We start from the raw sequence: 25,335 nt of genomic DNA, 5'->3' as shown, positions 1-25,335 counted from the left end.
CTGGGCAGAGTGTCCCTTTGTGGGTGTAATTCTCTAAGTGCTGAGTCCTGCGGATGGAGCTTTGATATCGACATACTGAGGAGTTTCCGGCAGCACATGACCACATATAGGGAGGCAAAAGGTTTGCTCTCTATCTCCACCTGCTGGTAGATGGACACAACCCACCAGTCTATGGATTGATCAGCTATGATTAATGGAAAGAAAATTATCAGGTATGATACATAATTTTACCTTAAATATTTAGGCATGGTTTGTTGAATACACTTATGCCTGCGCCTAACTCTAGCCGCGTCCATTTATGCCAGGTAAATTTGGTATAAATACCAGCGCCTAAGTTAGGCAAGGAGCAGGTGTATTCTATTAAAGTACACACAGATTTTCGGAACGCCCACTGCCCGCCCATTCCACGCCCATGGCCACACCTCTTTTTTGGCAGCGCACATTAGAATTTCACACACCACTTATAGAACTTGCCTAGCAAGTTGTGTGCATAAATTCTGATGCCAGTTTGTGTCAATAATTGCTTAAGTGGCAATTATCGGTGATGATTGGCTTGTTAAGTAATTAAATTGTGCGCGCAAATCAAGAATACGACCAGATTTGCATGTGCAATTTCGGTAACGCTATATAGATTCCGGGAGATAATGAACCAACAATGTCCTGAAGCGTTTATATCACTAGACAGCTATTTTTTAACTGAAAGGGCTTCTGTGTTATTGGGGCATTAACCATTTATCATGCAGTAATGTAGATGCGCTAACTGGTTAGTACAGGAACACCCACTCTCTGCCCCTTATATTCACCTAAAAAAATTTCCCCCCAAATATTTACTGTGCAGTTTGCACTTGCAAAAACTAATGCATGACATATGGCGGCATATTTTCAAAGCAATTAGACTTATAAAGTTACATAGCAACCTATGGAACTTTGTAAGTCTAAGTGCTTTGAAAATGAGCTCCTTTAGCTCGTCCCATGGTAGGCCATTTTTGCTGCATTAGGCAAAGGGTAAATCTGGGTTAAATGGTAATGGGTTTATATACTGCCTTTCTGTAATACATTACACAATATGGTTTGAAATAATTAGTGAATCAAAACAATCTGTCCCCAGAGGAAGCATGAGTGTGATATGGCAGGTCACCATAGGGACATGAGAAGACAATATATGATTTTTCCAGACAACTAATAAATGTTTCCCTGATTTTTCCATATATCCCAATATGACAGCATCAATATGTTAAAGCTCAATTTTAAATGCAATTATAAACAAGTTATAAAAACAGTGGCGGCTTTTTTTTTTTTTGACCTGTGAATGATAAAGGAGTCGCCTTATAACTGGCCAAGATTTGTAGCCTAAGATGTTAGGCTTGTGACTAGTGAGGTCTTTTCCTCCAGTTTAACTGCAAAGATTGTTTTGATTAACTTATTTTTTTGTAACAATATTGTGAGATGTGCTTGAGCTGTTTTTTTGGTTTGAAATATTTTTCTTCTCATTGGGTGGTTTTCTGTAGTACAGCCAATAGGTTTATGTACATGCAGGTACTTTCTCTGTCTCTAGAGGACTCACAATCTGTATTGTGCCTGGAGCAAAGGAGAGTTAAGTGACTTGCCCCAAGTCACAAGGAGCTGCAGTGGGAATTGAACCGAGTTCCCCAGGATCTTAGCTCACTGCAATAAGTATTGTTCTTCTCCACTTCGCATTAGCACCTAACGCAACTTAGTAAAAGGATCCCTTACTGCCTAGGTGCAGGTTATTCTTGTTGTATACCTCCTTTGGTGAATTTCGTAAAAGGTGGTACATAAATCCTAATAAAACTATATATAGTTGAATAATATTTTCAATTCATGAAATTGTTTCCCAGGATGTCACATTAATAAAATGTGCTTCTAAATTGTAATGGTTCAACTTTACTCTGCATCAGTATTTATAAGGTGTGATATATGGAAGAGTGTATGAATTTCATTGAAGATTGTAATAGCTGTTTTCCCTGTTGCAGGTTGTGTGTAGGCTTTGACATAGATGAAGATGCACTGGAAATATTTAAGGCAAACATCGAAGAGTTTGAGCTGACAAATGTTGACATGATTCAGTGCAATGTTCGCTCTTTACCATCAGACAATATGTTAAGAAAGTTTGATACAGTGATAATGAACCCTCCTTTTGGGACTAAACATAATAAAGGTCAGTGCTGTTTTTTTGCAATTAATCTTTCACTCTGTCTCCATTTAAAAAAAAAATATTAAGCCAATAAACATCTCTTCCTCCCTCAGGAAATGTTACTAGCATCAGCTGCTCTCATCCAGCAGCGATAAGCCAAGCTATTGCATAATATAATGGACAAAAGAATTATGTTAGAAGTATATCTGCTACAGAAGGTGCAACCTGCTTTCCTGTGCATTTGGATGTTGGTTGCATTTTTATATGTGGGGAAGGGAGAACATTGACGTAAATGGAATGCTCTTTCTTCATGACCTGTGGGGTAAGCCTCAACAGTACCAAGATATTTGTATGAGTTTAGGAAGCCAGGGCCTCACGGATCCCTTAAGGCACATTGCTGGTGCTCCGGTAAATCTAGTGTCTGTATCGTGGTGCTGTAGAGCAGACCTGTACAACGAGAAGCAGCATATAGTTTGATGATGAAGATTTCAGGGAGTCTGTACTTCGAGTGGTCCTGTCAGTAGACACTCGCAGTTGCACTTCATTTTATGCATAACTGACAGATGTGAATTTTGAGGGTTACTGCAGATAGCATCTAGTAACACATGAAAAAATCTATGATAAAGCTTGAACATTTGAACATTTTTTTTACTTGAGAAACTGGACCTTTTAGACTTTATCAACTACAGTACAGTAATGGCAATGTTAAACTTGGGAATCAGAAAAGGTGTGTTTTTTATTTTTCTTTGTTTTTAACAAAATATATTACACTTGGAGGACACGGCTGTAAAATCTGCAGTAAAATAATTTAAAATATGTTCTTTCACAGGTCTGGATATGATTTTTCTCAAGACTGCTTTACAAATAGCAAGAACAGCAGTGTATTCATTGCACAAAACCTCAACGCGGGAAGTAAGTAAAATAAATTAAATATTTCAGTTGTGCAGTAAAGGCTCAGCTAGCTATTTTTTCCCTTGACCACCTCCAGCGCCTGCCTTATTAAGGATTACCAGTGGACTGGGACAGAGACAAAAGGTGCCTTTAGTGAACCCTGTGCTGCTTCTCTTATTTTTAGCTCACCTTGCATAAACTATTATTTATTTGGATTTATTAACCACCTTTCTGAAGAGATTCATCCAAGGTGGCGCACAGCTCAAGATCAAACTTATAATTTTGTTAACAGCATAACAATAGTAAAATGTACAAGCATAAACATAAATACAGTGGGGGAAATAAGTATTTGATCCCTTGCTGATTTTGTAAGTTTGCCCACTGACAAAGACATGAGCAGCCCATAATTGAAGGGTAGTTATTGGTAACAGTGAGAGGATAGCACATCACAAATTAAATCCGGAAAATCACATTGTGGAAAGTATATGAATTTATTTGCATTCTGCAGAGGGAAATAAGTATTTGATCCCCCACCAACCAGTAAGAGATCTGGCCCCTACAGACCAGGTAGATGCTCCAAATCAACTCGTTACCTGCATGACAGACAGCTGTCGGCAATGGTCACCTGTATGAAAGACACCTGTCCACAGACTCAGTGAATCAGTCAGACTCTAACCTCTACAAAATGGCCAAGAGCAAGGAGCTGTCTAAGGATGTCAGGGACAAGATCATACACCTGCACAAGGCTGGAATGGGCTACAAAACCATCAGTAAGACGCTGGGCGAGAAGGAGACAACTGTTGGTGCCATAGTAAGGAAAATGGAAGAAGTACAAAATGACTGTCAATCGACAAAGATCTGGGGCTCCACGCAAAATCTCACCTCGTGGGGTATCCTTGATCATGAGGAAGGTTAGAAATCAGCCTACAACTACAAGGGGGGAACTTGTCAATGATCTCAAGGCAGCTGGGACCACTGTCACCACGAAAACCATTGGTACACATTACGACATAACGGATTGCAATCCTGCAGTGCCCGCAAGGTCCCCCTGCTCCTGAAGGCACATGTGACGGCCCGTCTGAAGTTTGCCAGTGAACACCTGGATGATGCCGAGAGTGATTGGGAGAAGGTGCTGTGGTCAGATGAGACAAAAATTGAGCTCTTTGGCATGAACTCAACTCGCCGTGTTTGGAGGAGAGAAATGCTGCCTATGACCCAAAGAACACCGTCCCCACTGTCAAGCATGGAGGTGGAAATGTTATGTTTTGGGGGTGTTTTCTCTGCTAAGGGCACAGGACTACTTCACCGCATCAATGGGAGAATGGATGGGGCCAAGTACCGTACAATTCTGAGTGACAACCTCCTTCCCTCCGCCAGGGCCTTAAAATGGTCGTGGCTGGGTCTTCCAGCACGACAATGACCCAAACATACAGCCAAGGCAACAAAGGAGTGGCTCAGGAAGAAGCACATTAGGGTCATGGAGTGGCCTATCCAGTCACCAGACCTTAATCCCATTGAAAACTTATGGAGGGAGCTGAAGCTGCGAGTTGCCAAGCGACAGCCCAGAACTCTTAATGATTTAGAGATGATCTGCAAAGAGGAGTGGACCAAAATTCCTCCTGACATGTGTGCAAACCTCATCATCAACTACAGAAGACGTCTGACCGCTGTGCTTGCCAACAAGGGTTTGCCACCAAGTATTAGGTCTTGTTTGCCAGAGGGATTAAATACTTATTTCCCTCTGCAGAATGCAAATAAATTCATATACTTTCCACAATGTGATTTTTCCGGATTTAATTGTGATGTGCTATCTCTCACTGTTACCAATAACCTACCCTTCAATTATGGGCTGCTCATGTCTTTGTCAGTGGGGCAAACTTACAAAATCGCAAGGGATCAAATACTTATTTCCCCCACTGTATATTGAAAGAGGAAAACTTGAAAACCAGCAAATTGAAACCTAATAAGACTACCATGAAACAGGATAAAAAATATACACATTTAACAGCACTAAAATTCAAATAACAGAGACATAATATGATGCAAGCATAATAGTGATGGAATATCTAATAAGCACACAATTAGAACATTCAAATAACATTTCTGTGATACTAATGGTTTTCTACAGTACAGCTTACTATATAGCTGAGGGGCCAAATGCAGATATAATAGACAGGGACAAGAGGCATGGTATAGAGTCAGTTGGGATAAATAATGGATGGTTAAACTAAGACAAGTTCTTTTGTACAGTTTAATCAAGATGTAAAAAAACTGGTCTAAGTTACAGTGGTGTAGCAAGCTAGTCCAGGTGTATAGTCATCACCCTATGTATTAAGGCTTGGGAGAAGAGCTTCCTTAAGTAGAGGTAGTCTCGAGTTACATGTAGCCTCTCTGGGAGTAATCTAGATAAGGGATTGTACACAAGTTGCACACTGTTCACCAAAGTTTGTTTTCTTGTCAGCATATTCAAAAGAAAGCAGAAGAATGGAAAATAAAGATGGAAGTAATAGCAAGTAAGTTTCATCTCCCAACCAAAAATAAATAAGTTCGTAATGCCAGTGAACCTTAATATGGCTGGTTTTATACAAAGCTGAGGTTTTTATTTGAAATCATATAATTGTACCATACCTAGCAAAGCCAAATGAGTTCTAAGCTTGGTTTGGAACAAAAATCCAGAGTAAGACTTATTTGAGTAAAGTAGCGATGACAGGACACTTCAGGATGCTGTGTTCTACAGGAACAGCTACAGCCATCCAGGAAGTTTTAATGGTATGTGGCGCTCTATTTTCAACTTCTAAATGGTGATTATCTTAAGCATTTATTTTTTAAAAACTATATTCATAACTCCATTCTTGCAAAAGTCAAGCAGATAGAACTTAAATAGAAAGATTATTACCCTTCTATGCCCCTTGAAGCCAGATTTTAGTATAGATCAGTGAAGTGGCAAATGTTTTGGTCCACAATGTTCTTTTAGTGGCTGTTTTGTAGCTGGTAAGAGAAGGGTCCCCCTATTTCATCCAGGCACCTTGGGATGTTCTGATGTGACACTTTACTGTAGCCTGTAGATGTCTCTTCAGATGGTAAGACCAGGGCTTTTTTTGTGCTGGTACAGCTTACTGCACTCTTTCCTTGCCTGCTCATGCCCTCACCCACCATCTCCTGCCTCTCTCCCGCAGCCACTGCTGCTTTTCCCAATGAGCAACAACAGTGGGCAAAGCAAGGGGTAGCAGGCACGGGGCTGCAGTGCTAGGATACGCACTGCAGTCCCGTGTCTTTTACTCCTTGATTTTCAAACCACTGTTGCTCATTGGAATAAGCAGCAGCAGCCACAGGAGAGATGCTGGATGGGAAGAGAGAGGGGGGGCAAGGGAAGAGAGATGCTGGATGGGGAGAGAGAAGGAGGTAAGGGGAGACATGCTGGATAGAATTGAGGAAGAGAGAGAGGTTAGCTGTAGGTAGGCACACAAAAAGGGAAATTGAAGATTGGATAGTAAGAATGAACTAAATGTGGACAGAGGCAGAAAATAAAATTGAAGAAAGCTGAAAGGAAAAGGAGGAGAGAAAAAAAATGACAAACGGGAAAATCCTGGCAGTAGAGTTAAGAGAAGACAAGGAAAGTAGAAACTGGGACCAACACAATTGAATGAAAGCGCATGGCCAGTCCAACAGAGTTAGAAAAAAAAACGTATTTTTAGTTTAACATAAGTAGTGTGGTAGCTCTGTTCATATTTTGTTTTATTTATAGTTGTTAATTGGTAATATAGTGAAAGAAATGTCAGTTTGACATTTACATCTGCTACCTTTGTAGCAGTACAAGGGGAAAATATTTTTGTTTTTCTGGTGTTATCTTGTATGCCAGATTCTGGTTTTTGAAGGTTTCAGCTGAATTTTGTCTACATATTTTATTAGTTTATGGTCAGTCTTAGGAGTTCTTTGGCCTAGGGACTTGTGTACTATTTTCAGTGATGCCTTTTTTTATATGCTCCATGGCTAGTAAAATGGGATGTAGAATACTGTATGAAGTGGAGCCATAGATAGTGACCCCCCGCCCATAAGGTTGACCCTGTATGAGTGCCAGTACCTTTTTTCCTACAGAAAAAAAACACTGGTAAGACACTCTTTCTGCCACAAGCTTCCTGTGGTTTAGAACAGGGATGTGCATTTGTTTGAATTACATTTCCTTTGTTGTTTTTAGCCTGAAATGACAAGCAACGTTAAACTAAATAGAAGCAGGTAAACTATAAATTAGAGGTGTGCAGCCCATTTCGAGGCAATATTCTGATAATGCATGCTGTTTTCCCAGTAGTACAACCTCTTGAAAATTACCCCATTAGCACGGTAAGGGGTCATGAGGACTGTCACTGGATTAAATCTACTGTTATATCACTGCTGTGTGGCACATAGGCTTTATCTACTAAAGAATGTTTTAAAATTCACTATCTTATGTGCTCACTTAAGGCCCTGTTTACTAAGATGCATTAGCATTTTAATGTGCATACAATTAGCACGTGTGCTAACCGTGTAGGTGGCTACATAGTTAACAGCGCGTTAAAAATGTTAACGCGCCCTATAACGTGGCTTAGTAAAATAGAGCCCTTAGTGTGATGTAGGAGCCATACCAGGAAGGGAGGATAATTGTGGTGCTGATCTGAAAGCAGAAATATAAGTGACATAGGTTGGGTAAAATGTGCCCTGTGACCCTCAAACTTGGCACATGAGATGGTTAAGTATGCTCGGTCTTAAAAGGAGCCAGTATTTAGTACATCAAACATAATTAAAGAAACCAGGTTCAGGCCATGTGTATTTAGAAATGGTGGCACACTCTCTGGGTGATAACTTCTCATACAGCAGTTTTATGATCATTTTCTATAATTCAGTTAGAACAAGTCTGGCACTATGCTTTCATTTGCAGTATCTCCATGATTCTTCTCCCCTCTCGCCCTTTAGGGAAAATAATTTTATCATTGCAGAGATCAACGTGGGCTGGATGTCATAGCCTGGCACCCTTTTGGAGCTGATATCCAGAGGCCCTGCCTTAGACCATAGGTATTACTCTAGCATAGTGACTACAGATTCCCCCTCCTTCCCCCCAAGGTTGTGAACACTACCACAGGGAAAAGTGACCTTAGCCTAGCAGCTGAAGTAGGAAAAGTTCCTAGTGTTGTGCACAGAGCTTCCCATCTTGCCCAGCAGGCTGGCCCAACTGTCATATTTTTAAATAGTGTATCAGCACCCATATTTGAAATGACAAGTTAGGTTCAACTCTTAAGTTCTTGAGAAATTGCTGTAGAGGAGCAAACTTGCATCTGTCCAGTCTTGAGTATGACCCATTAGACTTTGTTTAAATCAGTACATAAAATGGGGAGGGTAAAGTAGACATCTTAAGGGACAGTGTCTAATTTTATAATATACTTTGTATGGAAGCTGAATTTTTTCTTTTTGTTTTTATTCTCTTGTACACTACCAGAACTTAGATATGATTTACCACATCATACAAGTTTCATAAGAAGAAGTCGGTAAGATTTGACATAGAAAATATTTCCATCTTTGAATGTGAGACAATCTAATTTAACGTCCACTGAAGAGTTCTTTAAAATGTGACATAGACTGAAATAGGGGTGCATTAGCTAATGAACATGGTTTGAACGTCTTAAAGAAAAAAAAAGGTTTTATGTAGTACGTACCATGCGTTCATTTGTTCAGAGCAGCAGTGTCCTCTGGTACCCCATGTAAAATACAAGCAAGGTGTTCAGACTTGCCACAGTAACCTGCGGCATCTTTTACTCGCACACTGAAGAAAAACCTCTGCTGTATGTCTGCTTTTTCCAAGGAAGTCATAAGTTTTCTGCATTATAGACAGCACCTGCTAACTAAAAGCAAAATCTAAGGAACCAGTTGCCTGGCTGCTACTGAGGACCCCAAACCTGCTGTAAGAAGTGTTAAATTCTCAGGGGTTTTGTTGTTGTTTTCTTTTTTAAACAATCGGCTATTTTGACAGAGATGAAAATCTTATGTGAAGAATGAGGATGATCTCAGCAGTTGCTCAGGGCTTTATTTTTTTTACTTTTTAGAAAAGGTGGCCTTTGCCATTTTCATCAGGTTGCTGGCTCTGGTCTATTTGGGTAGCAGCAAGTGGGGATTGCCCCATCTTCTTTTTCATGCAGGCTACAGGAGGATGGGATAAGGCTCTGGGTATTAAGTAATTTTTCCTTTTGTCCTAGTGCTGCATGCGGTTCAGATTGCTGCTCTACTCTCTAATCTTCAATTCACCGGTTAGTCCCAGAGCATAACATGCCCACTTCAGTTGCCATGCTTTGGTGCTTTCAGGGGTGGAAGAATGGGCTAAACACTTAAAAACCAGGAAAGAAAAAGGATCTTATAGTTAAGATTTTATTGATACCTGAAATCAAAAGCAGTATTCCAGAGCATCCCTCCAGACCGGCACAGATGGGTTATGCACGCTGACCAGCAAGTAGAGACTGAGAACTTTTGAGTTTGGCTATGACCCTGCTGTGTAGTCCCCAGAAGCCAGTTCTCATTCTCCAGCAGGTGGTGGACATGGAAGGTTGTACAGTCCTGGTCAGGTATTGGGTATTAGGCTGTAAGTTTAAGTAAAAAAAAAAAAAAAAAAAATCAGATTTAGGAAGATAGTCCTGTTTAGGTTTCCGCTCAGATCTAGTCTTCTGAGTGCTGGACGGGTTGAGGCCCACGTAGGGTCTCTTTCGCTCTGGGGTCACAAATCCAGGTGGCTGGTCCCTGCCCCCCTTCCCTATGGGGACTGGTCGTTTCTGTCTGCCTCAGCTGAGCTTCTTTACCTGGTGGTAGAGAGCCAATCTGGAGTGTTAGTGGGGTTTTGCTTCACTGAATAAAAGAATAATAAAGAAACAATTGTAGAAAGAGAGTTCTGAGGTTGTGCTACCTGGGTTCTGCCTCTTCCTCTCTGCTCCTTGTTCCTGCACAGTTGGTTTCTGCTTTGGGCGGTTTCACAGCTCAGCAGGAGTGCTGTGTGCTTCCTGGCTGGATTTGACCGCAATGAATTCAGAGAAATTTGAAAGTGTTCTGTTTCTGCTGTGGAGTGGATGCAATGGGGAACTTTCAAATTTGTATCTCTCGCACCATGGCGACTTGGGTGCTGTGGGAAATTCTGGGACTTGGAGCGTGCTTGGGGTTCTGCAGGGATGTTGCCAAAGTGATACTTTTTGGTGTGCGTGAGGGCAGCTGTGGCTTAGGTGGGAACTGCCGCCATTCAGGGCCGCTGAGAGGGGGGGGACAAAATTCCCCAGGCCTCCGGGGGGGGGGGGGGTCCTGGCGTCGTCGCCGCAGTCCGGCCCGCCCGCCCTCCGTCACTCCCTGGCATTGAATTTAAGCGCCTCACCTTCGAAAGCGCAGCAAGCAGCGGCAGACCACTCCTTCCTTCCGTGTCCCGCCCTCGCCTGACGTTACTTCCGTGAGGGCGGGACACAGAAGGATGAAGCTTCTCTGGACAATCTGGAGGTGGTTGAGGAAGATGCTTGGATGAAGGACTTACCAGTAGGAGAGGACTTGTATTTTCCATAGAGATGAATTGCAGGAACTTGTCAGTCAACTATTTTTGGTTTTACAGTTTGAGGACGATGCCAGGTCTGCTCCTCCCATAGTAGATCCTTTGCTGAAGAGGATTCACAAGTCCTCGTGGTCCTTTCCTATGCAGCAGCACATCTGCGATGTTATGGAAGTACTGTGGGGGTTTGGTTGAGAGAGTTTTTCCAGAGATGGACACAGATAGCAGACAAGTGGGTTCTGGAAGTTGTCTGCTATGGATATGCTCTGGAGTTTGAGCGTCCTTAGCTTGATGCTTTTGTGGAGTCTTCCTGATGGGCAAGGTGGAAGGCAATGGCTGTCCAGGAGACTCTGGAAAGGTTAATCTGGTTACGTGTGGTGCTTCTGGTCCCTCTCGCCAAGATGGGCATGGCGAGAGGGACCATCTATTTTGTGGCTCCAAAGAAAAAGGTTCCTTTTGCCCCATTCCAGATCTCAAGGGTGTGAATTGGGCCCTCAAGGTGCCCTCCTTTTGCATGAAAACTCTGCGCTCATTCATTGTTGCTGTGCAGCCAGGGGAATTTCTTACTTCCCTAGATCTGACAGAAGCTTACCTTCACATTCCAATTTGGTGGGGAAATCGGAGGTTTCTTTGCTTTGTGGTTTTGGGAAGGCATTATCAGTTGTGTGTGCTTCCCTTTGGTCTGGCCATAATCCCCGCATTTTTTCAAAGGTGATGGTGGTTGTGGCTGTGGCTCTGGACAATTGGCTTATGCAGGCGAAGTTCTTCCAGGAGAGCAGAGAGGTCATGACCCAGGTCGGTCCAGATGTTGCAGATCTTGGGCTGAGTGGTCAACCTAGCCAAGAGTCAGCTTAGTCTGTCCCAGAGCTTGAAGTATCTGGGAGTCTGGTTCGATGCCACAGTGGGGCATGTGTTTCTTCCAGATGCCCACATTCGGAAGTTACAGGCACAGATTTATGCATTACTCAGATGCCATTGTCCCCAGGCCAGGGATTTTCTTCAGGTTCTAGGGTCCATGGCCGCATCGCTGGAGGTGGTGCAGGGGGCCAGGGCTCATGTGTGGCCTCTACAGCAAGCCCTTCTTTTGAGGTGGTCACCGCAGACTCTGTTCCTGGAAGTGTAAATTCCCCTGGGGGGGGGCATGGCTTGGCGCAGCCTTGCGTGGTAGTTGCAGCCTTGTCAATTCTCAAGGAGCGGGAGTTTGGATCCGCCTTCTTGGATGGTGATACTACTACTACTACTACTTATCATTTCTATAGCACTACAAGGCAACAATGGATTCCAGCCTTCAGGGCTGGGGTGCTCATTGTCTGGGCCATGTGGTGCAGGGGCACTGGTCACCGGAAGAGGCTCGGTGGTCAGTCAACCACCTGGATGAGGGTGGCTCATCTGGCTCATAAGAACATAAGCACTGTCATATTGGGATAGACTGAAGGTCCGTCAAGCCCAGTATCCTGTTTCCAACAATGGCCAGTCTAGGTCACAAGTACCTGGCAAGATCCCAGAACAGTAAAACAGATTTTATGCTGCTTAGCCTAGAACATTCAGTAGATTTTCCAAAGTCCATCTTAATAATGGCTTATGGACTTTTCTTTTAGAAAATTATCTAAACCTCTTTTAAATCCTGCTAATCTAACTGCTTTTACCACATTCTCTGGCAATGAATTCCAGAGTTTAATTACTCATTGAGTGAAGAAATATTTTCTCTGATTCATTTTAAATTTACTACTTAGTAGCTGCTGTTATGATTGGGGTCAGAACCCCTCTCAAACTTACCTCTTTCCTGGGGGTCAGCTTCTTAGCTGGCTTCTGTTTCTTTTGTCTGGCCTTTCTGAGCTGGCTCTGTCTCTCTGTGCTGGCAGCTTCCAGCAGCATGGGGTTAATTGTTTTACTTTACTACAGCTGTGTGGGTGGACTGAGTTAGCTCTACCTCTCTTTGGGTGTACTGGCTTCAAGTGCTTCACGGTGTTGCATTGGTGTGGGTTGGGCCTCTCTGGGTCAGTGTGCTGTTGCCTGGGGCTAGGGAGTGTGACATCATCAGGGAGGGCCTTGATAAGGAAGTGGTGTTGTTTCCTTCAGAGCCTTGGCAACGGTGGTGTTTGCTTTAGGTAGGGTGGTGCAGTGTGCACTTCTGACTTTGTGTCTAGTTTCCCTGCTTGCTTTTGCTAAGGGCCAGGTTAGTGTTAGTGCAGTGTGCACTGGTGACTATGTGTTTAGCTTTCCTGCTTTTCCCTTATGGTTCCCCTGCTTTTCCCTCTTGGTTTTGGAAGCATTGCTGTGTGTAGGGCTTTGGAAGCTCTGTTGTTGATAGAAGTACTTCAGGGTTTGGTGTTGTTAGGAACACTGCAGAGTTTGCTGTTAGAAGTACTTCTGGTATTTGTGTTATTGGGAGCATTGCAGTCTTTGCTGTTGGTGTTTGGTGCTTTAGAAGCACTTTTGGCTTATGTGTTAGCTTCCCTGCTTTTTCCTTGTGGCTCCCCTGTCTTCCCTTTTAGTGCTAGGAGCTCTTCTGGTTGCTTGCCAGAGTAGTGCTTAGGAAGCTCCTTGTTAGTTTTGTATTTAGCTTGTTAGTGTAGAGCTCTGCTTGTAGCTTGGTGCTTAGTAGCACCTGTGTTAGCTTTGTGTTTAGTTCCCTGCTCTGTTAGTTTAGGGCTTAGGAAGTCCCTTTCTTGAGCAGGGCTTAGGAGCTCCTGTTTAGTATAGGGCTTAGGAAGTCCTTTTGTCAGTTTACTGTTAGGAACACTCCTGCTGGTTTAGGGCTTGGGAGCACGTAGATCAGTTTAGGTTTAGGAGTACTTCTGTTTCAAGTCCTGGTCCCTGTGTCATCCGGTGTCCAGTAAGTCCTGCCGGCTACTCGAACCCAGGAGCTCAACTCCTGGGGGGCTTAGTAGCTAAGTGCAGGTGAAGCTGTGTGGACCAGTCCGGTGTGCTCCAGTCCTGTGTCCTCCAGTCCGGGGGATTCCAGTCCATGTGTTCCGGCTCGCTGGGCGATGCCTGCAGTCCCTGCCGGTGCCGGTGTGCTTGCCCAGCGTTGGTTGGTGGGTTTTGCCTGCTGCTGTCGCTCCTCGTCAGCAGCCCAAGGGCTCACGTTTGCTCCAGAGCCCGGCCCCGCGGACTCTGAACCTGAGAACCTGACAGCTTCTTTGCCTGCTCCCTAGTCCTAGTAGTTTTGGAAAGAGTAAACAAGCGATTCCACTCCACTCAGTATTTTATAAACTTCTATCATATCTCCTCTCGGCCATCTCTTCTCCAAACTGATGAGCCCTAGCCACTTTAGCCTTTCCTCATAGGGAAGTCGTTTCGTCGCCCTTCTCTGTAACTTTTCTAATTCCACTATATCTTTTTTTAGATACGGTGACCAGAACTGCGGTCACACCATGGAGCAATATATTCTCAGTTTTGTTTACCATTCCTTTCCTAATAATTCCTAACATTCTATTTGCTTTCTTAGCTGCCGCTGCACATTGAGCAGAGGGTTTCAATGTATCATCAATGATGACACCTAGAGCCCTTTCCTGGTCGTTCATTTCTAATGTGGAACCTTGCATCATGTAACTATGGTTTGGGTTCCTCTTTTCCACATGCATCACTTTGCACTTGCTCACATTAAACGTCACCTGCCATTTGGATGCCCAGTCTTGTAAGGTCCTTTTGCAATTTTTCACAATCCTCTTACGTTTTAACAACTTTGAATAACTTTGTGTCATCAGCAAATGTAATTACCTCACTAGTCATTCACATTTCTAGATCATTTATAAATATGTTAAAAAGCAGCGGTCCCAGCACAGGACCCCTGGGGAACCCCACTATCTACCCTTCTCCATTGAGAATACTGACCGTTTAACCTTACTCTCTGTTTACTATCTTTTTTTTTTTAAATTATTTATTTATGAAATTTCCCAATTTCTTACAAGTATAACACTTGTTACAGAAAAACAGCATAATATATATGTTAAAGAAATAAACAAGGAGAAAAAATTGTACATGCTTTCTTAGACCTCAACTGGAGGGGGGGAGTTACGATTTAGTGGAGTTATTTAAAGGTAAATTAACAGAAAAAAATAAACATAATGCGGTTTAAGTGTGCAGTTTGTCAATTCTCATTTATCCGATTCTACATTAAGTTGTTTCATATCCAGAAAGGATTTCAGCTGTTCTGAGTCATAAAATACATACTTTATCCCACTAAACCTGACTAGGCATTTGCAAGGATATGCTAACAGAAACGAGCCACCTAACTTAAGAACATCTACGTTCCTGAGTTACTTTAGTAACGTCCGGGAATATCCATATTTTTGTTCTGTAAAAAGGAACCTTCGAAAATTTAAAGTATAGTTTTAATATTGCATTGAGATCCTGTTCAACCACCAGGGAGACCAAAGGGTGGCTCTTTCCGGAACTATTTCAATAGATTGTTCCAAAATTTCAGACAGATTGTTAAAGTCTTACCATCCACACCAACACCTTCTTTCTTTCTTTCTTTCTTTCTTTCTTTCTTTTCCACCTGGACTTATTGGAAGATAGTAAATTTTATTTATTGGAGGAATAAGTTCTTGAGGCATTTTCAGATTTTCTTGCAAATATTTTCTAAACAAGTCAATAGGTGTCTTGCCAGGGATTTTAGGAAAATTCAATACATGAAGGTTTAACCTTCTATTAAAGTTCTCAATCTGTTCAATTTTTTTATGCATTGCTAGATTATCTTTTATCACCGTTGCTTTACTGTTCAACATTTTTATTGATGATAAACATATATTATCACAACAATAGTCATGAGTACACACAGTGTTACCCCAAGACTTCCAATCTTACAAACCATAACAACATCCATCATCAAACTTTTAAAACATTTTCTCCCCTTCTCCCTCCCACCCATCCCATGTGTCTCCCCACCGAACCTTGTGTTCTTATAGACTCGGTGGAATCCCTCCCTTTCCCCTTCCTCAAAATTATGGCTAATACTTGTCAAATCCCCCTCCCCTTCCCTTCACCCGTCCCAACCCCATCCCTTTACTTTACACAGAGTCTGACACCTTTCTCTGTTCATCCAACTTATATCCAAGAGAAACAAGTTTAAACGGCAGAGTCTAAGGCCGTTATGTTTCTCTAAACCAGTGTGTGTGTATCCAAATGTGCCCCCCCATCATGAAAGTATGGGAAGGCCTGCTTGTCACATGTGTCTTTCCAAACCCCTCTTATGAATCTGGTGGCCTATTTTAATAGGTTAAGTACCTATCACTGTCTGCATTAAATGGGGTTTCACATTAATCTCATAGTCTGCCCTCTCCACCCCTAAGACCACATGTTCAATGCAATGCAGTAGCAGTTTTAAAAGTTTAATAATAACTCCTCCCTCTGGGTGTCAGGGTCTCCCACATTGGTTCCCACTGCGCCCTGAACCTCTGGCCCGGTGTACTATCTATCTCTCGGACTCCACATCGGTCAACTCGCATTTGCTTAAGCATTTGACCCCGCCACACCTGTAGGGGAGGCTCCTCCTTGCCTCTCCAAAACTGCAAAAATGAATTAATGCCATAGTACACTCCAATACGTAAAAACGCTTTGAGCCCCTCAGGAGGTGTTGCTGTGTATCTAAAGTTATTGAATAGTATTTGTGGATCTCTAATAAAAGTGCAGTTCCCAAATCCGATCTACCTCTTGCCCCACCCGTTTCCAAAATCTTTCTACTTGTTTGCAGCTCCAGAACCATATGTCCCAGTGAGGCCATTTCATAATTACATTTCGGACAATCCCATTTTCCGCAAATCCAGCCTTAAATGCTCTACTGGAGATATATGGGTTCTTAGGAGCCACTTATATAACCTCTCTCTCTGCGGTATTGATAACCTTTGTCTGTACAAAGATTGCAGGTACATTTTACAAACTTCGGGGGAAATCGTACATTCTAAATCCCGTGACCACCTTCGTGCCAACCCCATGTAATCTAGCTCAGCCGTTGAATCTTTAAGCTGCTGATGATGAAACTTTAAGGGAACAGCAAGCTGGGCTCCTAGGGTGAAATCCTGACAGGACTTCCACCACATCTCCGTTAAATCTTTCCAATCTAAAGGCCAAATAATGTTTTAATTGATAGTATGCAAAGTGATTATTCCCCGATATCTTATACTTTGTTGAAGCTCAGGATATGAATATATTTTCCCTTCTTCTGTCACAATATGTGCTATTCCCTGTTTTTCCCATTTGCGAAATATTCCACCCCCTTGGCCTGGTAGAAAGGCCGGATTATTACGGATCGACAACCAAGGTGATACCCGGGCCGAGAAGTGGCGTCTCCTACATGTCACCTCCAGGTCTCCCTGAGAGCTCTGCAACAGCGGGTGTATTTAAATGCATCCAAAGGCAAAGCAAACCCCGGTATGCAGCAGTGAACTGAAATGTATCCCGGGGATCCTGGAGATCTCCACAGATGTTACAGAAAAATCCGAAGTTCCCCGGTACCAGTCATTTATGTGTCTCAATTGAACAGGCAACCGTCAGGAACTTAATATTCAAAGACCCATTCCTCCCCGCCTCCCGTGGGTTGTAAGTTGTTCATATGTAATCTAGGTTTTTTCCCTTGCCACAAGTACCCCTGTATTATTTAATGAGTGATTTGTCATCCTTAGATTTTAAAAAGAGGGGTAGTTGTTGAAAGATATAGAGCATTTGGGAGCTATCATCATGTTGAAAAGTGCAATTCGTCCCCAAATTATTAGTGGCAATTCTTGCCACATGGTCAACTTACATTAGTCATATCCATGAGGGGGTCAACATTATCCTGTACAACGAAACATAATTATTAGAAATCATCACCCCTAGATATTTCAATTTAGAGCCTACCCATGTGATGGGGAACTCCCCATGCCATTTTGCTTAACAGTCTCGCCAAGGGCATTGCTCCCGATTTATCATAGGTCAAGGAGAACCCTGACAAATTGCCATATTCCCGAATCACCTCCAACGCGGTTTTATGAGCGCGGGGGTCCGTAAGCAGCATAAGGATGTCATCCGCGTAGGCTAGGACTTTCACCTCTTGATCTCCCAAGCGCACTCCGCTTATCCCAGTGTCCAAATTTAATATCCTAAGCAGCTGTTCCAGCGTCAAATCAAATAGCAATGGTGAGAGGGGACAACCCTGACGAGTCCCTCTTCCTACAGAAAATCTTGCCGTTGTCCCGCCGTTAACCACTACCTGTGCATTCATATCAGTATAAAGGGCCTGTACTGCTCGCATAATCCCATTGGGTAATTTCATCCACTCCAGTAATTCAAACAGGAAATCCCAACTAACCCTATCGATGCCTCTAGCAGCATCTAAGCTGACTACTAGCCCAGGGACTTTTTCTGATATCTGCACTGGGCCATGGACAGTAGTGCTCTCCTTACATGCAATACTGACTGTCTCCCTGGTATAAACCCTACCTGTGCTGGCCCAATGATTTTGGGGAAGTGTATTTTAAAACGCTCGGCCAGAATCTTTGCCAATAACTTAATGTCTACATTGATTAATGATATAGGTCTGTATGACTCCGGCTCTTCTGCTGCTTTCCCAGGTTTTAATAATAAGGGATAATCACGCGGTGTTCTCATGCAGTGGGAACTTCCCATCCAAAATAACCGCTTGATGGTATGCAAGTAGAGGGCCTATCAGGGAGTTGTGCATGATTTTATAGAATTCTCCTGAATATCCGTCTACCCTCAGGAGCTGAATAGGACTTTAACCCTTAATCGCGGTTTGCAACCTCTTCGGCTGTATCGGGGAGTTCTAACATGGCTATTCTCTTCCTCTGCTCCAAACTGTGGCATACCGGCCTTTCGCAAGAACTCTCCTATTTCCCGCCTCTCCCCCCTAATTGGTCCTTCTTATATAAGTGCATAGGAAATGCTCTGTAAGGTCTCTGTATATCATCTAACTTATAGTGTATTCCCCTTACTATCCCGAATTACTGGGATCACCCCGGTTGCCACCCCTTCTCTAACCATCCTTGCTAGGAGTCCCCCTGCCTGTTGCCCAATCTACTGAACTTATATTTTGAAAGGTCTGATTTCTAAGTAAATTCTCGTGTAACATTGAGTAATGGAGGCTTGTATGGCTAAGTATCTGTCTTTATTAACTTCTATTGGCTGCGCCAAATATCGGCGTCTTGCCCTCGCAGTTGCTTGTTTAAACTCAACTAAACTACGCGCAGACATTCTTCCGTCTAGCCGCAACGTATGCAATCAAATCTCCCCGCCAAACGGCCTTTCCTGTGCACCAGAATAATTGGGGGTTAGATTGGTGGGCTTTATTGAAATGTGTGTACTCCTCCCATCGGGCCTTTAAGAATTTCTGAAATGATTTATCATTTGCTAAAGAACTTGGGAATCTCCAAGTCTGGACGTCACAGAACTACATGGGTTTTCATAGTTCGATCCGACGGGACTATGGTCAGAAATTAATATCTCCTCTATTTTGGAGTTGATGACCTGAGGAAACAGAGCCTCAGATATAAATATATAGGTCTATCCTGCCCCATGTTCCGTGGGCCCTCGATCTGTGCGAGTACTCCCTGGACTCTGAGTGCTAAATCCTCCAAACATCTATCACAGAGAGAGCAGTGCCCAAATTCCCTTCAGCATTTCCCTACTACCTTGTGTCCTGCGTGTGCACGTCCTCTTACCCCTGTGCAGTCTAACCCAGGGTCCATCAGGCAGTTCATATCTCCCACTACAATCAGATCTTTACCTTGATAGGGTATCATTTGCTTCAGTAAGTTAGGGAAGAATAACCTCTCCGGTGGCGTAGGGGCATATATGTTTAATATATTAATTCCCTCCCTTGTAACCATAGTTTGACCAAGAGATCCGTCCTGCAGGATCTTGTAGTCCTTTTTTATGAATAGGCTAACAGTTTATGGAAACATATCGCTACACCACCCTTTCTCCCTTCCGCTGAGGGCATAGAGCACCTGCCCGAACCAACTTTGTTGGAGTTTGTCGTGTTCCAAGTCTGATCAGCTTTGTTTCTGCATACACACAACATCAGCATTCAAATGTTTTAAATGTTTTAAAATCTTTTTTCTCTTGCATGGGGATGTGATACCCCCCACATTCCATGATATTAATTACAATGTGGTCCAGATAATATATGGCATCTACTCCTGGTTATTTTATATCGTTCGAGCCGCTGGGTCCAAGCCCTTCCTCAGCCGCCGCTATAGTATATTATCACTTCAACTCCGCATCGGCCTTCATTAAGTGTGAAGTAAGTGAGATCCGGTTGTGTCTCTCCCGTCTAGTGCTTTCCTTAATAGTAAACGTCCTCTCTTCTCCTCTTATTGCTCTCTGTGGTGTCCCTGTGTACTGTTTCCCTTCTGCTGTTCTCCGTGTCCTCCCCCCTCCCCTTGCCCCTCCCGCCGTGACTTTAACCCTTATTGACTTCTATCACCTTCATGAAGCCCCTGACTTGACCATTCCCCCCTTTGTTCTACTCCAATTCCTCCCCCCTTCTTGCGTTTATTCTATTGCGCATGTTAGATTCTGATTTCCGGATCACACTTACATCTCAGGCAGCAATGAATCAATCTAACAGTTTAACCCAAAAAGTCTCAAACAGTGCAACTTTTAACCGGAATAATAACATTAAATCTTAGACATTGCTATTACATTTGCATTTACCAGTCCTTAAACCTCCTCTCAAGGAGGTTCACTGCTATGGCACATGTTCCTCTGGACCACATTTGTTCTCAGGGATCTGGGTCTTTCAATTCTACATCCACGAACTGTTGCGCGTCTTGGACCTTCTGAAAAGAATGCCACTGGTTCCCATGCTGTATCTTCAAAGTGGCTGGATATATTAGCATAAATCTCTTATTTTTATTGGCTAACGCTGCACATATTGGATGGAATCGCCTCCTTTGTTCCTGAACTCCTGCCGAGTAGTCTTGAAAAATTTTTATCGAGACCCCTCATATGTAAGGGAATCTCGCTTTATTCTGAAGCCACGGATGATCTCTTCTTTGTGCAAATAATTGTGTACTTTAATAATGACAATTCTGGGGCGTTGCATACCTTGCTGCCAGCGTCCAAGCCTGTGTGCTCTCTCTATGCACAGTTCTCCGTAACTATCAGATAAAGCCAGTTCTTTTTTCAGCCACTTTTCTAGAAGAGGCCCCAGTGACTTCTCCGGAACTTTCTCTGGCAGTCCAACAAGCCTCAGATTGCACCTACGTGCCCGGTTTTCCATGTCTTCTAATTTGTCCTGTTGCAGCTTTAACTGCTCCTGTAGACGCGCTATTTCCTGTAGGTGCTGTGATCTTGAATCCTCTACTGCTGAGATCCGGTTTTCAGCCTCATCCACTCTCTTCTCTGTGTCTGCCATTGAGACTCCATGTTTTTCATCTGCCCGCCAGTAGATCAAATCTTGGGCTGAGGGCCGCGCTCACCGCAGCAGTAATCTGAGCGAGTTGTTTTTCATTAAATTCTCCTACACCAGTTTGTTTCTGATCTGCCATTTTGTGACTGGATTTAGGTGGAGATGTTTTTTCTCTATCAAACTTTGTTCCCCTGCGCGTGGTTCCAGAGGGCATAGGCTTCAGGTATTGCTCCATGCAAAAGCTGGGACGCCCTCCGTCACTTCTTGCCCAGGCTGGGTGCAATTGTAATACTAATCCAAGTATCTAGAAAGTCTCAGCCCTATAAATCCTTGGTACAGTTCGTAATCGTATATGGCTTTTTTGAAATCTGTTTTGTACCAAGAGGCCAAAGCCTCAGCAAACCTTGAGTGCTAGAAAAAGGCTTCCACTGTCTTCTGGGCGTTGTTACCTGCCCCTCTCTCTCCTGTGCTGACACTCAGGAAAACCCTCTCTTTAAGGTGCCAGCCACTTTTGCAGTCTTTTGGCTCGGAAAACCACGGCCTTGATGTGTTTTAAGGCAGTATCTGCCTGGTAATCATTTGTTCCTACTCCAGCAGTCTCCTCTTTGCCGGCTCTTAGTGGATTATGGCGATCTTCTAATTTGCTCTTCTTCTTCCTATCGTACGCCCCGGGCTCAATTCTCCCTCGTTCTGCTTCGCCCTCTCTCGGTTAATTGCCCTCTCCGGTCCGCCCGATGCCACCGCCGCAGCTTATGATTCCCGCCTTAAGCTGCCATTTTGCGCTATGGGTCGCGCCGTTTATTTTATATTTTTAAGTTCCTCGCTGCTGCCGTCGACCTCAGGTCTTTACCCCATGCGCGTTAATTGTCTCCCTGCCTTCCGCCAGCCTGCGGTGGATCGCTGGAGCGGGTCTGGTCCGTCAAATTCGGGGCTTCATATTGTGGCGCGACGGAGCTCACGGCAGCGCTGCCATTTTGCCGCCCGGCTCCACCGGAAGTCATCACCGTTGCTTTAAATTCTTGCAATAAAGATAAAAACTTAATTCACAGAAAAATTGAACAAATTGAAAATTATAATCGTAGACTGAATCTTTGTTTCTTAAACTTCCCCAGAACTCTGGGTATATCCTCTTGAAGTATTTAAAATATTTGGTAGACGTTTTGAACTATTCTTCAGATATTATTCCGCCACTTAATCGATATTATATTCCAACTAAAAAGATTCAAGAAGGAGAAACCCTGGATACTATATTACAACAGCCTCTACAAAAAGAGCAAGAGAAACATAACCTTAACTTAACAGAAATTTTAGAATCATCTATAACTGAGGATTCAGAAAGAATGACTTTGTTAGTTTCATTTATATTTGAACAAGATATGGAAGCAGTAAAACGTATGTTTTCAAGAAATCAAAATCTTTATTCTATGGGGAAAAGATATGGATGTACCCTGATGTTACCAGACAGATACAGGAAAGGAGAAAAGCTTTTTTAGCTTTAAGGAAAGAGACCCTAGCATTAGGGGCCTCTTTTACTTAAATTACCCATGTAAATGTGTGATAAAATATCAAGGACTAAAATATATTTTTTCCTACCAGAACACTTAACAGCTTTTGTAAGTCAAAAAAAGTTATGTAAAGTTTAATGTCAGATATAGAGAGATTGAGATATAGTTAGGATTAGGCGCAGCGTGCAGTGCTAAATTCATCTTCATCTATTCCTTAATTTCTCTCCTGAATATGTAGCCCCCTCCCAAACTTTTAGTGGTCTAAAGAGGGCACAACCGTTTTTCTTGTTATATTATTGTTCTAATTTTGATGGGAACATTTCTTAGCCTGTATTACCTAATTCAAGTATTGTACTTGGTGAAAAATTGTTATAAATCAATAAATAATAATAATAAAAAAAAGAAGATACAAACAAATCTTTATTGTAGAGTTTCAACCTAATGCTCTGTCTGTTTCCAGATTGGAGTTTGCGGATCGGCTGCTTTGTTGCTTTTTGGAACCATCTTTCTGTAGTATTACTTCTTTTTTGCAGTTCAAAAAAGAACTTAAAACATGGCTGTTTTAAGAGGCATATGGTATTGAGACTCATTAGTTAGTGTAGTTATCCTGATCAGTATGCGATTTTAAAAACTGTTTTTGTTTCTATGCTGTTGTATGTGATAGCTGTGCTAACTATTATGTATGTTTGTTTTTTTGTAACCCATCCAGAACTTTGAATGGAGTGGGATATAAATTTGTTAAATAAATATCTGTGCCAGTCTGGAGGAATACTGTGGAAGGAGAAATTAGGTCTTACCTTCTAATTTGCTTTCCTTTAGTCCCTCCAGACCGGCACAGGGCCCACCCTGGTCTGCTGTTGCTTACGATGAGTGTTCTTGGAGTGCTGTGAGGAATTGGTGGGCATAGTATGTGCACCTGTTTTACGATTTAAACAAAAAAAAAGCCAAAATAAGTAACTCTTTAGGAATGATTGATATTTATGTTTCGCGAAGACAGGAGGTCAGCTTGTCTGTCTCGTTATGGAATTCAGCATCAGGCCGCACATGGGACAGCTTGTTATGCAAGCAGAGCGTAGTTGAGAAGCAGCAGCACACAGTGGTTCTTCAGTACTAGAACATAGTGCCTAAGAGGGCACCCTAACGTGGGGCTTAGCTCCTTCTACTTGACTATTCATTTACAGGCTTCTGGGGACTGCTCAGCAGGGTTGTAGCCAAAGGCAGAAGTTCTCAGTCTCCATCTGCTGTTTGGAGTGTATAACCCATCTGGGCCGGTCTGAAGGGACTAAAAGCAGGTAAGACCTAATTTCTCCTTATCCATTTTAGAATTTGTCTAGGCTAAATTAAATTTCCATTCTATTTTGGAAGGAAGAAAGGCATCTTAAACTAAATAGTATAAACAAAATTATAACTAAAAACAAGTCCTTGGCAAAGTCATGTACTTGAAGAAATGAATTAACAAAATAAAATCTCCATTATTGCAGGTTGATATTGAAGTGGACTTCATTCGCTTTTCTCCTGGTTGATTTCCAAAACCAAGAAGCTCCTGGACCATTTTAAAAGTCTTTCAGGGCAATTCCATAAAGGGTGCCTTTATTCAGGCACCAAATAACGTGCCCCAACTTTATAGAATACCAGCACATATGTGTGTAAATGGTGTCTGTAATTACTATTTATGCACATAAGGACTAGGTGCTGTTATGTAGAAAGTGTGCCTAAGTCGCATGGGGAGATTTTATATATGGCGCCTAAAAAGAATTGACACTGATAAGCATATTCTATAATTGGCACCTAAATCTAGGTGCCGATTATAGAATGCACTTAGTTGATATTTCGGCGCCTAAATCTACGCTCATCCATTTACACCAATGAAAACATGATATAAATCTTGGTGCGTAGATTTAAGTGCACTGGACCATATTCTATAACTAGGCGCCTAAATTTCAGAACGCCCACGAAATGCCCATAACCACGCCCCTTTTTAACTGCATGTGTTTGGCGCACATTGTTACAGAATATGCTTAGCGAGTTGTGCTAAAGTCTAATCAGTGCCAATTAGTGCTCATTATTACTTGTTCAGTTCTGTTATCAGCGCTCATTAGCTTGAAATTGCGCGCATTGTTTGGATCTCTAGGCATGCTATATAGTATTCAGGGATACTGTGTAACTGGGGGGGGGGGGGACATGCAGGGGTGTATTGTGAGTGTTCCACCTACCAATGCATCAATTTACAGAATACCATCAGCTGCACACATTGCAAGGGAAACTTAGGCGCAGCAGCTTATGCATGTCATTGACCTTAGGTGTAAGGTATTGTGCCTAAGTTTCAGCGGCTATGCATTATTCTGTACCAGGTTAGGCGTGCCTTAATGCCATTATAGAATTAATGATAAACATGCCCCTTTGTTGCATCTTAATTTAGTCGCCACTTCATAGAATTGCCCTTTTCTATTTAAAACCTCCATTTATCATTTGAAACCACTATTATGCACTGCTCCTTTGTTCAGTTTTTAGCTGTTTTGCTAAAGGATTTTCTACTCAATTTATGCAATGACACCTAGTTACTAATAACTGGAATAGCACATCTTTAACAGTATCCCACATTGAAATCTTCCCCACACCCACTTTCTGCTCTTGGAAAGTGCAAATGAACGCACGGACCCATTTAAGTTTAAGGGTCTGTTACGGACTCTGAGTGACCTTGAACAAATCATTGTTTTCCATTGCCTCAGGTATTAGCTTAGATTGTAAGCTCTTTTGGGCAGGGATATACTGTACAGAGCTGTGATTACTAGCAGTGCTATAATGTCGTCTCCCGCTGCAGAGAGGGAAATGGAGGCCATTAAACAAGCTTCAGCAGGCTGAATTGTTTGCCCTCTCAGGACTCTGGGGA

General features: G+C 42.7%; 1 protein-coding gene across 1 annotated transcript in view; it reads left to right on the top strand.

Annotated features, from left to right (window-relative positions):
- METTL5 (methyltransferase like 5) overlaps nucleotides 1–24,166 on the top strand; it is a 39,031-nt gene extending 14,865 nt beyond the window's left edge. The window contains 6 exon segments of the mRNA XM_030208917.1: nucleotides 1,995–2,179; nucleotides 2,985–3,067; nucleotides 5,508–5,559; nucleotides 8,514–8,531; nucleotides 8,534–8,562; nucleotides 23,927–24,166. Of these exon segments, the coding sequence (XP_030064777.1) occupies nucleotides 1,995–2,179; nucleotides 2,985–3,067; nucleotides 5,508–5,559; nucleotides 8,514–8,531; nucleotides 8,534–8,562; nucleotides 23,927–23,968 (409 nt within the window). The 3' untranslated portion in view covers nucleotides 23,969–24,166.
- The last annotated feature ends 1,169 nt before the right edge of the window (nucleotides 24,167–25,335 follow it).

Source organism: Microcaecilia unicolor, chromosome 7, assembly GCF_901765095.1.
Source record: "Microcaecilia unicolor chromosome 7, aMicUni1.1, whole genome shotgun sequence".
Lineage (NCBI taxonomy): Eukaryota > Metazoa > Chordata > Amphibia > Gymnophiona > Siphonopidae > Microcaecilia > Microcaecilia unicolor.
The sequence above is the reverse complement of the archived record's forward strand: the minus strand, read 5'-3'. Positions and strand labels throughout refer to the sequence as shown.